Source organism: Pristis pectinata, chromosome 13 (assembly GCF_009764475.1).
Source record: "Pristis pectinata isolate sPriPec2 chromosome 13, sPriPec2.1.pri, whole genome shotgun sequence".
NCBI lineage: Eukaryota > Metazoa > Chordata > Chondrichthyes > Rhinopristiformes > Pristidae > Pristis > Pristis pectinata.
In genome coordinates this window covers 24,751,348-24,768,542 of record NC_067417.1, presented here as the reverse complement: position 1 = coordinate 24,768,542, position 17,195 = coordinate 24,751,348, and the positions used below count along the sequence as shown (strand labels likewise).

General features: G+C 39.1%; 2 protein-coding genes across 5 annotated transcripts in view; one reads left to right on the top strand and one right to left on the bottom strand.

Annotated features, from left to right (window-relative positions):
- Positions 1 to 14,948, bottom strand: part of ca5a (carbonic anhydrase Va) — a 40,145-nt gene extending 25,197 nt beyond the window's left edge. Inside the window, exons 1-4 of one of the 4 annotated variants that reach the window (XM_052028246.1) lie at positions 14,749 to 14,948; positions 14,301 to 14,383; positions 9,988 to 10,112; positions 6,730 to 6,859 (exon numbers count right to left, since the gene is read on the bottom strand). In XM_052028246.1, the coding sequence (XP_051884206.1) occupies positions 6,730 to 6,775 (46 nt within the window). In that variant the 5' untranslated portion in view covers positions 6,776 to 6,859; positions 9,988 to 10,112; positions 14,301 to 14,383; positions 14,749 to 14,948. Of the gene's footprint in view, positions 1 to 156; positions 437 to 459; positions 695 to 6,729; positions 6,860 to 9,987; positions 10,113 to 14,300; positions 14,384 to 14,748 lie in introns of those variants that run through there. The other 3 variants (XM_052028244.1, XM_052028247.1, XM_052028243.1) reach the window with 3 other exon arrangements.
- The window catches only part of banp (BTG3 associated nuclear protein), a 148,544-nt gene continuing 146,295 nt past the window's right edge, over positions 14,947 to 17,195 (top strand). The window contains 1 exon segment of the mRNA XM_052028241.1: positions 14,947 to 15,077. The gene's annotated coding sequence lies outside the window, so the exon portion shown is untranslated.

The following is a 17,195-nucleotide window of genomic DNA, read 5'->3' as shown; positions in this document are numbered from 1 at the left end:
CCAGGCTTTGGGCTAGTTCAAATGATTAAAAAAATCATTTCAGAATCAGAAATTACTAGGATAACGAATTACCTTGAAAACAATATTTACCTACTGTAATTTGTAGACAACTGACAGCAAACTGAAAATTGTTGGAATGCTAAGGTGATTACTTACTTCTTGTCTTAGTGTTCTGGGAGCAAGAGGCAAGATTGCAATTCCTAACCGGGATCCAGATATGTCTTATTGGGAAACGTTTTGCAAAAGCGAAAATTGACTTGAAAGAAAACACCATTTTGGTTTAACGCTGCTACTACGACTCAGTGCAAACCGGATAGAAATCTGATTCGAAATAGTCAAGGCAGAAGTGTAACCGATACAACCAGGTTATGCAGGAATACATCTATTGCAAAATATTTTGCGCTTCTATTTGTTTTTTTTCCCCACCTCCCAGCTGAATTGCTTGTCACATGAACCCACCCATTCATGTTATCGAGATGCCATGGCGCATGCGCTCCGAACTCAGCGAATCGAATTATGAAGCACTTCAATTTCAACAGAAAGGGCTTTCGTCTCAGGGAAAAAGAGGGTAACGTTTGACGTCAATGGCTTCAGGTCGCCTGAAAGCAATTAACAGCTAATAGGAACTTCATTACAGTAAACAAGAGCAATTAAAGCGAACAAATTATGTTGTAGCTGTTGGTTGACGATACTTGTTGACCAGTCCACAGTGAATACTTATCGAATCAGCGCTGGATTGTGCCAAAGAAGCTTGAGGGATGACTCCAATCTTAACGAATCACCTGCTAGAGGACACCTACCTCATGCTACTCGAGTGCCAGCATAAATTATAAACTAAACATCTGGATTGGGTCATGAATTTACAACTATCAAAGGTGAGAGTGTAAACGGTCAACTCAAGCCGTTTTCTCAGCCTTGCAGTTTGGAAAAAAATTATGGACCAGAATTGACAGCTTGCTGCTAACGATCCACACAACCGAATTAATTGGTTATGAAATACAAACAATTCTGCCTCAGCCAATTAAATAAATCATTTATAATTTTTTATGCAAAAGTCTCTGACCCAAAACGGTAACTGGTTTCTCTCTCCACAGATGTCACAGGACCACCCGAGTTCTTCCAACGTTTTCTGGTTTTATTTCAGATTCCAACATCTTCAGTTTTATTTCTTTTCAGTGAAGGCTACCTCATTAAATATATTTAAGGCACAGTTAGATTTTTGCATGGTGGGGGAATTAAAGGTTATGGGGAAGAACCAGGTAGGTGGATCCGAGCCATGGTCTTATTGAATGGCGGAACAGGCTCGACAGGCCAGATGGCTTACTCCTGCTCCTATTTCCTGTTCCATTCCTGTTGATTAACATAATTTGATTGACCCCTCTTCAGTGTTACAGCTAGATATTATACAATTCAGATGTGCTCTAGGCTGTAATATTTTGTATAATACGTTTCATTTGAGTAGTGGGCAGTAATTATTTTTTAGCAGACAATGGGTACATAAAATATTCTGGACTTTATTTGTGCATTTGGCATGTAAATAACAGAGTACATATCAAAAGGTAGAAGAAAGATTAATATAATTTGACAATAAATCAACTTGGAAATAAAGCTCAAGTTCTAAAGTACTGAAAAGGATAAACTTGTGATTGCTCCAAGTAACATAATTGCAAATGAAATGATGAAAATGTCTGCTCTTTGGTCCTTCAAACATAGACTGGTACATTAAAAACAAAATTTGAACTGTCCAATATATATTTAAATAAAGATTAATTTGCTTAAATATTAGATTACTAAACCTCCCACAAATGATCAATTTGATTCAGACATTTTTGCAAATTTACCCTAAAAGATGTTCACTTACTTTCCACAACTGAAATAATTATTTTTAGATGGTCAATAGTTATGTCAGTTGTACCCAGAAGAGCTCTGAATGAAGAAGTGCAATAATATGTTACAGCCTTAACCAATGTAGGACCAGTGTGAACACTACACCCTAAGCGAAATAGGAAAAGGGAACCACTGGTGTTCGGCTGCTGACACACAAGTCCTGGACTTGTGTGGATGCACTGATTAAATGACATATGCTGTTGTAACAATGGACATTCATTTCAATGGGGACAGTCAGTCTGCAGAACAAGGGCAAATCCTTTTTTCCCCCCAGAAAATGATTTTACTTTCAGTCATTGCTTTTACTGACATTTTTAGGTTTTAATGTATCTTTATAATCTATTTTTAAATTTCTCATTTTATTTAAACACCTTTTAAAGGGATGCAAATACCTTAATTTCTTAACATTCAGCCCCATTTGTCCTTTCTCAGTAAACCTTAAGCACTTCCTTACTTGAAGTCAGTATTCATTAGAAAAATACAAAAAGACTTGCAAACATGTCAGAATACATTCACAGGATATTGATACCATTTCCAAGTCCAGCAATTCTCATCCCCAATTGCTTTTAAGAATCATTGATGAGCTACTTTCTTGAAGATGTGGTGAAATAAACAGTGCTGTTAAAAACAAAGTTCCACAAGTTTGATCCAGCAAAATAGTGGTAAATGTCCAAGTCATAAATGTATGTACCTCACAATGAATAAAACCTTTCAGTAACAGTGAAACATATTACGATGTTTGGCTGCAGCTAATTTTGAGTGGATTCATCCTCATAGTAAAATTACAATTCAAGTTTGTTCTTGCAGGGAAACATTTGAGATGTGCCAGATTTTGGATATGGTACTTAAGAAGTTAAGAACTTCACCCAACTGCATCTTGCCTGCCCAGTTCAGTTACAATTCAGGATCATCCAAGTCTGACACTGTAGATCAAATGCTAGCATTTTTTTGGATCTTGGGTAATGTGTCAGTATGCATCAAGAAGTCTTTCCAAAGAGTTACTGGTGATTGATGAGGTTTCCTAACAATGGACTAGGAAGCACAGTACAACTATCTTTATGGGATTTGGTTGCCACTTCAGGAAATAGACTTCAAAGTAACAAGCTTGAGGTCTTGTGCTATACTTTGTAAAAGTCAGATAACTTTAATTCCTCAAACAATCTCAAAAATAGCTTGACCTCTCCCCTCAGTAGCACTGGCTTGCTCTTTCTCAAAGCTCTTCATGTCCACAGTGTTAATCCTTTGCCACGTACTTTCTCTTCCTTTGCAGAATACCTCTGCAAGCATGGCACTGTTCTCCAACCCAATTCCACTTTGATCTTTGTCATTTGCCTCCTACAATGTTCCTTCAAAGCCCACTGCAAGCTTGAGGAATAACACCACTTCATCTTTTGGGATATTACAGTCTTCAGAACTTAATGAGTTCAACAATTTTAGACAATCACCAATTCCAGCCCTTATCTCACATTTTCAGCATTCATAGATTACTTTTCCTTATTCTCCCCCTTCTCATTCCTGTTTATAATTTCATATTTATTCTTCCTTTACTGATCTTCAAACTTACTGTTCAGTATTCACTAAATACTGTACCTTCATCACCCTTTCACCTGCCCCCATCAACTATTTTATTATTTAATCTCGGCCATCCTTCATATTTCTTAGACCCGGAATTTCATTTCCTCCTCCTTTGAATCGTAAAACATGTTTTAGTTATGGATAGAGACTCACCAAGTGATATAGCCTACCTGCTCTGCACCATCAAAAACCCATTTACACTAATCTTATACTAATCCTATTTTATTCTCTCCACATTCCATCACTCACCTACACACTATGGCAATTTACAGTACCCAATTAACCTCCTAATCTCTTTGGGATATTGGAGGAAACTGGGGCATCCAGAGGAAACCCAGGCAGTCACAGAGAGAATGTGCCAATCCATGCAAGTAGCATCAGAGGTCAGGATTGAACTAGGTCATTGGTACAGTGAAGCAGCAGTTCCACCAGCTGTGCCACTGTATCTCTAACTTTTCACATTTCTGATGAAGCTACTGATCTAACATGTCAATTCTCTCTCCACAGATGCTCCCTGATTTGGAGTGTTTCCAGCATTGTCTGTTTCATTCCAGATTTTCAGCATCTTCAGTATTTTGCCCTTGGACACATCTTGAGTCTGTGGGATCTTGCAAAATAAAGATAATTTGTGTGCATTCTTAAAAGTAATGCATGAGCTGTGAACGACTCAAGAATGTCCTGAAGGTTTGCAAAATTGTTCTCTAACCATTCAGAGCTTTGGGAGGTAGGCCAGGAAGCAGGCAACAGAGGGGTTGGTGTTGGTGGAGAGGTGTGCGGGATAAGTTGGATTGCTCTAGTGCAGAGGCAGAATACCCTAATCTTTGTAATTCTGTCAATTAATACTCTTTCTCAACACCTAACCACCATCTCCCCACTCCTGATTCCCCATTCCCCTAACTTCCTAGCACTCCCCCCACCCCTGTCAAAGCCAATATTTTCAATCCTAACTGTAAATTCTGTCCCTAGCAACCAACTCTCATCACTTTTGCAGGCAAGTGTCGAAAACTTAACAAGACTTATGTTTGACATTTTGAGAGGCTTTGGATTACACACACACATAATTACCAAGTCTGTCTTTATCTACCTCCAAAACAATACCAGACTCCTCTCCTGCCACACTTCACTGCCACTATAATTGTATTTGATTTCATTATTCCTGGTCATTGTTATTGAGTCTATCCTTCAATAATCAATCCTCCTGCCTGTATTCTGACTTTACAAAGTCCCATTCACCCATCATCCGTCCTTGTTGCCCAACAATGAAATGCATTGTCTCATTTTCAAACAGGTCCTTGGCCTTTTCCATGTCCCCAGCCACCTTTCCTACCATCCTCCCCCTCACCACCACCCACACCTCTCTAATCTCTTAAACCCCACAACAGAACCAGAGAACACTGTAGCACTGAAAAACAGGGCATTCGGCCCTTCTAGTCTGTGCCGAAACTTTATTCCGTTAGTCCCACTGACCTGCACCCAGTCCATAACCCTCCAGACCTCTCCCATCCATGTATCTATCCAATTTATTCTTAAAACTTAAGAGTGAGCCCGCATTTACAACATCAGATGGCAGCTCGTTCCACAATCCCACCACCCTCTGAGTGAAGAAGTTCCCCCTAATGTTCCCCCTAAACCTTTCCCCTTTCACTCTAAAGCCATGTCCTCTCGTACTTATCTCTCCTAATCTAGGTGGAAAGAGCCTACTTGCATTTACTCTGTCTATACCCCTCATAATTTTGTAAACCTCTATCAAATCTCCCCTCATTCTCTACGCCCCAAGGAATAAAGTCCCAACCCGTTCAATCTTTCCCTGTAACTCAACTCCTGAAGACCCGGCAATATACCAGTAATCTTCTCTGCACTCTTTCAATCTTACTTATATCCTTCCTATAGTTAGGTGACCAGAACTGCACACAATACTCCAAATTTGGCCTCACCAATGTCTTATACAACCTCACCATAACATCCCAACTCCTATACTCAATATTTTTTAAAAAATTTTATTTACAGCATGGTAACAGGCCCTTCTGGCCCAACGAGTCCGCGCTGCCCATTTTAAACCCAAATTAACCTACCCGTACGTCTTTGCAATGTGGGAGGAAACTGGAGCACCCAGAGGAAAACCACGCAGACACGGGAGAACGTACAAACTCCTTACAGACAGCGACGGGAATCGAACCCCGATCACTGGTGCTGTAATAGCGTCGCACTAACCGCTACACTACCGTGAAAAACTTTGATCTATAAATGCCAGGATGCCAAAAGCCTTCTTTACAACCCTGTCTACCTGTGATGCCACTTTCAGGGAATTATGTATGTGAACTCCCAGATCCCTTTGTTCCTCCGCACTCCTCAGTGCCCTACCATTTACTGTGTATGTCCTACCTTGATTTGTCCTTCCAAAATGCAACACCTCACACTTGTCTGCATTAAATGCCATCTGCCATTTTCTGGCCCATTTTTCCAGTTGGTCCAGATCCCTCTGCAATCTTTGAAAGCCTTCCTCGCTGTCCACAACGCCTCCAATCTTAGTGTCATCAGCAAACTTGCTGATCCTATTTACCACATTATCATCTAGATCATTGATATAGACAACAACCAACAATTGTCCCAGCACAGATCCCTGAGGCACACCACTAGTCACAGGCCTCCAGTCTGAGAAACAATCATCCACCACCACTCTGTCTTCTCCCACACAGCCAACTTCGAATCCAATTTACAACCTCTCCATGGATACCTAGTGTCTGAACCTTCTGAACTAACTTCCCATGTGGGACCTTGTCAAAGGGTCCTGAGAAAAAACATGTCTTTCTCCACAGATACTGCCTGATCTGTATTTTCAGCATTTTCCGTTTTTATTTCATACTGTGATCTATTGATCATTCTCAAATTTAACTGCTCAAACACTGACTGCTGATCCTTCAGGTGCCAGGCCGTTAAACTAGGGAATTCTGTTCCAAAGCTCTCCACCTCTTTCCTCCTTTGAGATGCTCTTTAAAACTTGTTTTTGATCAAGCTTTTGATCAGTCCAAATTGCTTAGCGTCAGATATTGTTAGTTCTCACTTTTGAATGTTTTTTTGCTACATTAAGGTACAAAATAACTACAAATTGAGAGTTTGAACTATGCTTTTAAATACAAGCTCTTACTTCATTATGTTTGTCTTTTTCCTTGTGGTGCACTCCTTGCAGATCCTAATTATCCAGATCATTTGCCTGGCAGTTACGATGGAAATTCATGAACTACATTGAACGAAATAGGCCACCCTTACCATCATTGTTACCTTTCCTGAACAAGCTAGTTTCCCAGAAAACCATGCCAATTTGTCACAAAACTGAATCACCAAACATCAGACCATCTGGTTAATTAACAATATTTCCAGGGCTGTGCATTCAAATTGGCTGCAATATAAGAAAGGAAAAAGATAAATGGAATTAGTGAGTCCACTGAGTCTGAAACCAGTCACATTGAAACAACATAATATGATCCTTTACGCTCCCCAGCGAGCAGCACTTACAGGGCAAGATTCTGATCTCAAAACAGAGATGATAGGATGAAGCCTATAGTTAACTATATTCAATGGGTGTAGAGATTTCAGGAAAAAAAAAATCCGTGAACACGGATATCCAAAATTGTTCTCAGACTTGCACCATTCTGCCATTAGTTCTGTAAAAATGTTATCCCACTGTTTGCCTCTCAACTGAAAAGCATTGAATGACACCTGGTTGTTGCATTTATACAGAAGGTCAGAATTAAACTTAGTAAAGAACATTAAGCCACATAGTTTCAAGTCTAAGTATCTCATAAAAGATGTAATAATTACTGCTACTTAAATTCGCTGGCACTGAAAATTAACTATTAAAAGTGTGGAGTCTAATTACTTTGGGTTTTAATTATTAACTTTAAGATAAATTTCTTCGAAATTTTTCTGTCTTATTTTACTTCCCATTTGAAACAAATCTTTCTCTCTATTTTTCTGATAGCTGATTTGACATATAATTCCCCTATTCTAATTTGTACCATCTTTTTCCTTCCATTCTTTATTTCGTAATTATTCAACCTAAATAAAATGTTTCAGATCCCAGGGCCTCCATTTTCCCTTATCAATTTGCACTTCCAACAATTTGACACAAATTATTTCGAAGTCTGAAGATTCAATGGCAAGTCTTGCTAAAGGGAGATGTGCCATTTGTGCATGCACCAAGAAGCACGAGTTGAAAATGTTTTTATTTATTTATTTTACAACATAAATTCCATGAGAGCAAATTTTATTCCATACCTCAAATTTTTGGGTAGTGATTTGTGAATTCTATAAGGTGAATTTCCGTAACCTGAATGCTGCAAGGTGGGGGTTGCCTGTATTACAATAGTGATAATGGTTGGCTTAAAGTATTTAATACTTGTGGAATACACAGTATAAATGCAATCTTTTTTTTAGTATTTGAGATGCAAAGGCTCTGTGATGTTCTTTGTGTTATACTGCATTGTCCTGGCTATGCACAATCAGTCCCTTCCATAACTCCTCAAATCAAGACCTGGATGCCTTTAACATCCTTTGTGAAGTGTGGTGCCCAGAATTAAATAGAAATGGCCAGATTATGGCACTTACCAGTACCCAACTGAATTTCCTTGAAACAAAGGGCTGATTTTACTGTCCTAAAGCACTCCCAAATATGAGCAGGAGGATAGATTAGTAGCAAGGTCTTGAATGATGTTGTGGAAAAACATTGTTTCCAATCTCTTTAAATTTCTTCCGTCCCACTTAAACCTATACCCTCTAGTTTTAGATTCGCCTACCCAGGGAAAAAGACTCTGTCTATAATCTTATAAACGGTCACTCCTAGACCTCCTACACTCCAATGAGAACAACCCCAGTATCTCCTTGTAACTGAAGCCCTCCATTCCAGGCAACATCCTGGTGAATCTCATTTGCATTCTTTCTAATGTTACCACATCTGCCTTGTAAGTGCAGTGACCAGAACTATACACAATACTCCAATTACAGCTTAAGCAACATTTTGTACAGCTGCAACATGATGTCCCAAATCTTATACTCAATGCCTCAGCCAGTGAGAGCAAACATGATGAATGCTTTCTACACTACCCTGATCACCAGCATTGCCATTTTCAGGGAACTATGGACTTGCTATATACAATAAATGGCATTGATCTTAGGATTGTATTTCAACACTCCTAATGTCCCTGCCATTTACAGTACACGTCCTGCCAGCAATTGATGTCTCAAAATGCATTACCTCACACTTATCTCGATTAAATTCTATCTGCACCTTCTCCACCTAACTTTCCAGTTAATCGATGTTTCTTTGTATTAGGCAACCTTCTTTGCTATCTATGATTCCACCAATTTTCCTGTTATCAGCAAACTTACTAATCAGACCATAAAAAAGCATATATATGTAAAATATATAACAAACAACAAATGTCCTAACTCCGATCCCTGTAGTACACCACTGGTTTTAGACTTTAAGTTGGAAAACCAACCCACCATCACTACTCTCTACCTCCCATCACCAAACCAATTTTGGATCCATTTTGCCACCACATCCCATATGCTTCAACCTTTTGGACCAGCATACCATGCAGAACATTTTAGCAAACTTTTTGACAGTCCATGTATACCATGTCTACTGCCCCGCCTCCAATTTTCCAAGTTACCTCTTTAAAAAATTCAAATCTGATTTGAGACAAGATTTCTCTTGCAAAAACCATGTCAACTCTCCCTAATCAGTCCCTTCTTTTCAGAGTCAATGTAAATCCTGTCCATTAGAATATTTTCCAATAATTTTCCTACTACTGATGAGAGGTTCACTGGCCTGTAGTTTCCAGGCTTATCCTTTCTGTCCTTTTTGAATTAAGGAACATTTGCTATCCTTCAGTCTTCTAGTACATCACCCAAGGCTAACAAAGATGCAAAAATCTCTGTTAGAGCCCCAGCAATCTCATCCCTTGCTTCCTATCGCATCCTGTGTTGGATCCCATCAGGCCCCAGGGATTTAGCCACCTTAATGTGTGCCAATATCTATAATATTTCCTGCTTTCTAACTCTATATCCTCCACAGCCTTCTCCATGGTGAATACTGATGAGATGTACATACCAGAACCTGCAGATTCAGCTCAAAATCAGTGCCATTCTTTTGTTACCACTGGATTTAAATTGTCGAAGCCCCTATCAAACAACACTGGGTGCACCATAACCAAAAAGACTGCAGTAATGGCTTATCATCACATTTTCAAGGGCAATTAGGGATGAACACTAAGTGCTGCCCTTGCCATCAATTCTCATTCCAGTCGACATGTGGATGCTTGGTTTCTCTTTCTTCCCATTTTATAAGCAGTTGTGTACCATTAATAATCCTCCAATACCTCTGCTACTATCCCCATATTACAGGGCAATTGGAAGATTATGGTTTAGGCTTCTGGTATTTCCAGTCTACTTAATTCAGTAATCTAATGTGCATTACAACATTTTCAGATGATTCCATTTTGAGGACTTTCAACATTTAAATACCTCTGTCTATTTTTATCCTATCCAATACTGCTACTGCTTTTTCCTTTACTGTTGCAACAGCAGCATCCTCTTCTAGTGAAGGCAGATGCAAAATACCAAAGTGAAATATTGTGGATGCTGGAAATCTGAAAATTAAAACAGAAACATTGTAAATATTCAGGTCAGGTAATATCCACAGAGAGGAAAAGAGACTTATCGTTTGAAGTTATCAGAATAGATGCAAATTAAACCTTTGACAATCCTTTTATTATTTGTATACATAAAATACCTATGGGTTTTCTTGTATTTTAGCTACCAATCTATTCTTGTTTTCATTTTTTAAAGTCTCCTCTGTACTTTCTAAATTCAACATGGCTCTCTATAGTATTATGACACATATTTGTTATCACACTACTTCTTGTTTCCTAGTTTAACCTTTATATTCATCCATATGGTTCTAGGCTTGGATGCCATTTTCTTCTCTAATGGGAATATTTTTGTTCTATCTCAGAACCATCTCCTCTCTACAGAATTGCCAATTACTGTTTTGCTTTTCAATTTTTGTTTCTCATCCACCTGGGTCAGATTTTTTTTCAACTCACTGAAGTTAGCCCTCCTTTATATTTGCACTTGTTTCACCCACTGACCTTTTAGTGGGAGAACAGTTAAGGAACAGTTAAGAAACGTATTGAAGATTGATTTACAACCTCACCCTATCACTGCAATTTTTGGATTACCAAAGATAGACTCTGGCCATTTATCTCCTTCCGCTAACTGTATGATTGCTTTTGTTACATTAATGGCCAAACGATCCATTTTGCTTAAATGGAAGGATCCAATACCCCCTACTACTCTTCAATGGTTTTCTCAAACTATATCATGTTTAAACTTGGAAAAAATTAGGAGTGGTACTGTTGATCCTTCGCTTAAATTTGAAGATATTTGGAGTCCATTTATTCAATATTTTCACATGATGTAGATCCCCTTTCAGTAACTTTCCAATTTGGAGGAACGGACTTGATGGCATAATATTGCTCTGTTTCTACTGAGAAATTTTAGCCCAGTTTTTTTTTCTTTTTTTTTGTTGTTTGTTTTTTTTAAAAGTTTTTTTTGTTTAGATTATATTGTTTATAACTTTTTTTTATTGATTTGGGCTTTTTAAAAAATTTATATAATAAATCTTTTTCTTTCCTTTCTTTTATATTATATTCATTTACTAAGAGATCGTTGGATCTACAGATTTAAAAAAAATATTTTATTGTTCTTTACGATTATACATGCTATGATTGTTATCCTGATCTTTGTATTACATGTATAAATATTGATGCTATATATTAATCTGTATTAATTTGAATACTAATAAAAAGATTGAAAAAGAAAGAAGGAACAGTGATCACAACTCCTTAAGTTCTGAGATAGCTATAGATAACGATAAGTATGGATCTTGCGGGAGAGTATTAAATTGGAGCAGGGCAAATTACGACAGCATTAGGCAGGAGCTAGGGAGAGTTAATTGGGAGCAGCTGTTTTGGGCAAGTCCCCATCTGACATGTAGAGGGTATTTAAAGACCAGCTGCACAGAGTGCAGGACAGGTATGTTCCAGTAAGAAGGAGAAGGATGGCAAGGTAAGGGAACCTTGGATGTCAAGAGAGGTGGTGAATTTAGTCAAGAAGGAAAAGTATGTAAAGCTTAGGAAGCTAGGATCAAACAGAGCACTTGAGGATTATAAAGCAAGAACTCAAGAATAGAATTAGGAAAGCCAGGAGGGGCCATGAAAGGTCCTTGGCAAGTAGGATTAAAGAGAATCCCAAGGCATTCTATACATATGTCAAGAGGAAAACTAGGGAGAGGGTAGGACCACTCAAGGATAAAAGGGGGAACATGCGCTTGGAAGCGGAGGACATGGGTGAGGTCCTTCATGAGTACTTTGCATCAGTATTTACCAAGGAGAAGGACGTGGATAGGGAGATCAGTGCCAAGCGTACTAATACGCTAGGGCATTTTTGAGATAGAGGAGGAGGAGGTGGTGGTGTTGGGTCTCTTAAAGAGCATTAGGTGGGCAAGTCCCCAGGGCCTGATGTTACCCCAGGTTATTGAGAGAGGCAAAAGATGAGATTGCTGGGGCCTTGACCAATATCTTCATTTCCTCTCTAGCCACAGGCGAGGACTGACAAGTAGCTAATGTTGTTCCATTATTCAAGAAGGGAAATGGGGATAATCCTGGAAACTATAGGCCAGTGAGTCTCACGTCAGTGGTAGGGAAGTTACCAGAGAGGATTCTTAGGGATGGGATTTATGAGCATTTGAAAAACCATAGCCTAATTAGGGACAGTCAGCATGGATTTGTGTGGGGCAAGTTGTGCCTTACTAACTTGATTGAGTTTTTTGATGAAGGTAGAGCTGTGGATGTTGTTGACATGGATTTGAGTAAGGTGCTTGATAAGGTCCCTCATGGGAGGCCCATCCAGTAGATGAAGGTGCATGGGATCCATGGTGAACTGGCCATTTGGATTCAGAACTGGTTTGCCCATGGAAGACAGGGTAGTGGTCAATGGAACTTATTCTTGCTGGAGGTCTGTGACTGTGACAGCGGTCTGGGACCTCTGCTGTTTGTATATAAATGACCTGGATGAAAAAGTACATGGATGTGTTGGTAAGTTTGCAGATGATATGAAGATTGGTGGTGTTGTGGATAGCGTAGAAGATTGGCAAAGGATACAGCGGGATATAGATCAGTTGCAGATATGGGTGGAGAAATGGCAGACTGAGTTCAACCTGGACAAATGTGAAGTGTTGCACCTTGGGAGGTCAAATGTAAAGAGACAGTACACTGTTAATGGCAAGACCCTTAACAGTGATGGTGAGCAGAGGGATCTTGGGGTCCAAGTTCATAGCTCCCTGAAAGTGGCCACACAGCTTGATAGGGGGGTAAAGGCAGCATATGGCATGCTTGCCTTCATTAGTCGAGGCATTGAGTTCAAGAGTCAGGAAGTTATGCTGCACCTTTATGAAACTTCAGTTAGGCCACATCTGGAGCATCAAGAGATATCTTTATTGGTCATATGTACATTGAAACACACAGTGAAATGCATCTTTTGCTTATAATGTTCTGGGAGCAGCCCGCAAGTGTCACCATGCTTCTGGTGCCAATGTAGCATACCCACAACTCCCAATCTGTACGTCTTTGGAATGTGGGGGGAAACCCAGGCAGACGCAGGGAGAACGTACAAACTCCTTACAGACAGCAGCGGGAATTGAACTCGAGTAGTGTAGCGGTTTGCGTAACGCTATTACAACACCAGCAACCCGGGTTCAATTCCTGTCGCTGTCTGTAAGGAGTTTGTATTCAGTTCTGGTCACCCCATTATAGGAAGGATATCGAGGCTTTGGAGAGGGTGCATAGGATGCTGCCTGGATTAGAGGGCATGTGCTAAGAGGAGAGGTTGGACAAACTCTAGTTTTCTCTGGAGCAGCAGAGGCTGATGGGGGATCTGAGATAAGTTTATAAGATTGAGAGGCATAGATAGGGTGGACCGCCAGTATCTTTTTCCCAGGGTTGAAACGTCTAATATCAGAGGGCATGCATTCAAGGTGATAGGGGATAAGTTCAAAGGAGATGTGCAGGGCAAGTATTTTACAGAATGTGGTGGGTGCCTGAAATGCGCTGCCTGAGATGATGCAGGCAAATACAATAGGAGTTCAAGAAGCTCTTAGATAAGCACATGAATGTAAGGGATATGGACAGTGTGTAGGTGGAAGGGATTAGTTTAGTTGGGCATTTGATCACTAATTTAATTGGTTTGACACAACATAATGGGCTGAAGGGCCTGTTCCTGCGCTATGTTCTATAATTCATCTGAATCTGACGACACTGTAACCTAAACCCTCTCATTGAAAGATGCTCTATTTGCCCAACTGCATGCCTTCCTTTCTCTTTGGGAGACAACCAATAAAGTTTACTTTCACCTATTTCAAGAAGTCACTGCCATCTTTGCTCATTATACTGTACTAAGTCTATTTAAGAATAATCAAAATTATCCATTTTCACACTCATGTTCTTGATTTTTGTTGTAATTGGCTCCTCTTTCTGCTTCTCACTGTGGAATCTTATCATAGTTCCTCAGTCATTTCTCAACTATGAATGTTCTTTTTAAATCCCTCCTCTACATAATTCCTTTTCTACTGAACACTTCAATCAATACTTTCACCCCAATTGCTCTGCCTCTAATTCTACTATCAAAGCTTAACAAAATCTATAATTGCATAAAATCTGATTTAGTTGAATCTCTACTTCGATAGTTAGGAAAATATTCCGCGTATTCAGAAGACATACCAGAATACATTTTTTGACAGATGTTTAAAAGCAGGAAAGTACCAGTTCAACTGATAACACCAACGGATTCATCAGTTACGGGACTGAAACAATAAAAACAACTTTTACCCAACTAAACTTGTGAGAAAATAGTCCTCAAAAATGAAACTCTAAACCTGACATTTCAGAACCTGACGGAACCACATTAAAGGAACACCAGTACGAATAAAAATATTCAGCTGCATTCTTCCATTCCGTTTATTCAAGTTTGTCGCAACAAATGCACACCGGAAATAAAACATAATTGTGAACGTCAATCTAACAAAAAAATTCTTATTTCAGTAGATTCAATGACAACTGAACAAGATAAATCCAAATTTCTTTTTGTTGATTGGTGATCTTCCCTTATATTCCTATACAAAATTTTTTAAAAACCTTGATAGGGATGAAGTGATAAAATAAGTCTTACCATGAAGTTACCGGTAAAAGTTCAGCTCAATATTAAGCGCAAAATACCGTCGAAGTAGCAGCAGTGGAGTTTTTCTCCAGCTGGCTGCTGGAGCTCTGCTGCTTGCGCCGAGTGCGGGCAGCCTCGCTCTCCCCCTGCTGATCGCCGGACAGTTGGGCAAAACGCAGGGAGCGAGCGCGCCACCAACAATCAGCGGCCCGCCCGCCTGCCAGCCGCCATCTTAGCTCCGTGCCGCCAGGCTGGCGCGGCCGTTGCTGTGTCGGAGCGATTCTCTCGCGAGGAAGGGCGCCATTATCGGATTTTAACAAGCAAGAAACGAGAACTGAACGGTAATAACCACCGCGATAGTGCGGCTCTCGTTTGTAAACTGCTCCCCTCGCCTGTTTTGCCCAGGGAAATGACTGGAATATGCCGATTTTTTAATATAAATATGCATATCCGAGAGTCGCATCTTGAGGTGGAGAGGCCTACAGGAGATCCGCCCGACTTTAATAATTCTCGTTGTAGTCGTATTTTATGTTTTCTGTAACAAACAAGGTGATAATAATTGAAGGTGGTAATTATGGCCAGGGAGAGCTTGCGGATTGCGTATTCGTTTGTTTTCTATGATAGTTCACTCACCGGTAGTGAAAGCCTGTTATTGTACAACAGTATTCCAATTTGTGTTTAGCATTTTACATCGCTGGAGCTAGGAATAATGCTTCATGAAGTGTAAAACCATATCGTTGGCTGGTGTTAAACATAATTTTACTTCTGAATGATATTCGTGACTTTAGATCACGTACCGTAGTGCAGATCCCAAATAAATTCGGTAAATATATTTTTGTATACAGCTAAAATGGTTTGATCATGTGTTGACATTAGATTTTAAAAACGCAAAGATTCGTCAAGGATTTGAATGCAACACTTTTTTAAACGAAGCACTAAAAAGTTGTATTAATATCGGAGTTTTTCATTTTATTTTGAATTAACAAGAAGAACCTGCCAATTTTCACATCAGAATGATATGCTAATGCAGTCCATGCAAACAAAAAAAAGAGGCATGTCCGCCTGATGCCTTTATGTTTATGCAATTATGAGTCTTATTGTAACTGCATAGTTTGGTACTCACAGTACCCGGCTGATATCGTTATAACAATTTCAATATCAATGGGATACCAGAGTCTAGCAGAACGTGCGCTGGTTTTGCACTGCCATGACAGCAAAGGCTTATTGCTTGGGCCTTGAAAGTAAAGGTTGTTCTTCGTGCTAGCATTTGCAATATTGTATCTGAAGCGGGTCGTGCGACGCTTCTCTTTTGTTAATGTAAAGAATAGCTTAAAAGATGGGATTAATTACTATTAGAAAGTCATGAAAAACGGAGGTAAATTTTTAAAAAATCCAAGATTGTGTCTTCATTTAGAAAAACCAGCAAGGTGAACAATCCTCTTCCATCCTAGCATTGCAGGTGTTGGAGTTTGTGAAGGATGGGTTTATGTTTTACCTGGATGATTGTACTGTTTCAAGCACTTTAAAATTTTTCAAAGTCGATATTTCTGGGATTAGTCTTTCCAGTGATGAGAACTGTTTTATTCCCAATATATAATGAATAAACATTTTGTTTCTTAAATTCTGTTGAGAATATTGATAAATAGGTAGTTGCTGTGAGAAATGCCACTTTTATTTAGTCTTAATATCCAAATGATGTTTCAGATATTTGAATGCAGGTATTAAATTGCAGCTTTGACTCTGGTAATTTTTTATTCTATTATTCGCATTTTAGAAGAGACATTCAAGAAAAAACAACAAATGAATATCTGATTTGGATAGCTTGATTGAAATTAAAGACAAGCAAACTTTTGTTTACATTGTGATATTGTAATGTGCAATACAATATCCTGCAATTGAACCAGGGATTTATTTTCATTGGTGGTGGAAGAGGATGGTGAAGAAAAAGATTTAATTAGAAGTATTTGCAATTGAAATCTAAGAGTTTTTCATTACAGTGTTGAGGACTCTATCTCAAATCCATCTACAACTTTAAAAAGAATCATCTGAGCTTTAGTTACCTATAGATTTGCTTCTTCAAATGTCATACTGGTCAGTTTCCCTTGTTCTACTTCATTCCCAAAATTGTTGGTCCTCAGTCAGTGACTATTCCTTGATCTACCAAAGCCCTAAACTCTGGAATTCTCACTCTTACCTCACCTCTGGAATTCCTGTTTTTTTTCCTGGTTTGGGCAAAGTCAGGAATTAAATCTGGGGCTGGATGGTGCAGACAGAACCTAAACTGAAGACCTGTTCAGTAAATAAATGCCATTTGTTGGCATTGTCAACAACATCTTCTATCTCTTCGCTGACAAATGAAAGTAGACTGATGGTTAATTGTCTGGATTGGGTTTGCTCTACTTTTTGGTTCATTGACATCCTTCAAGAAAGGAAATGTGCATTTCTAAATTGCTTTCACC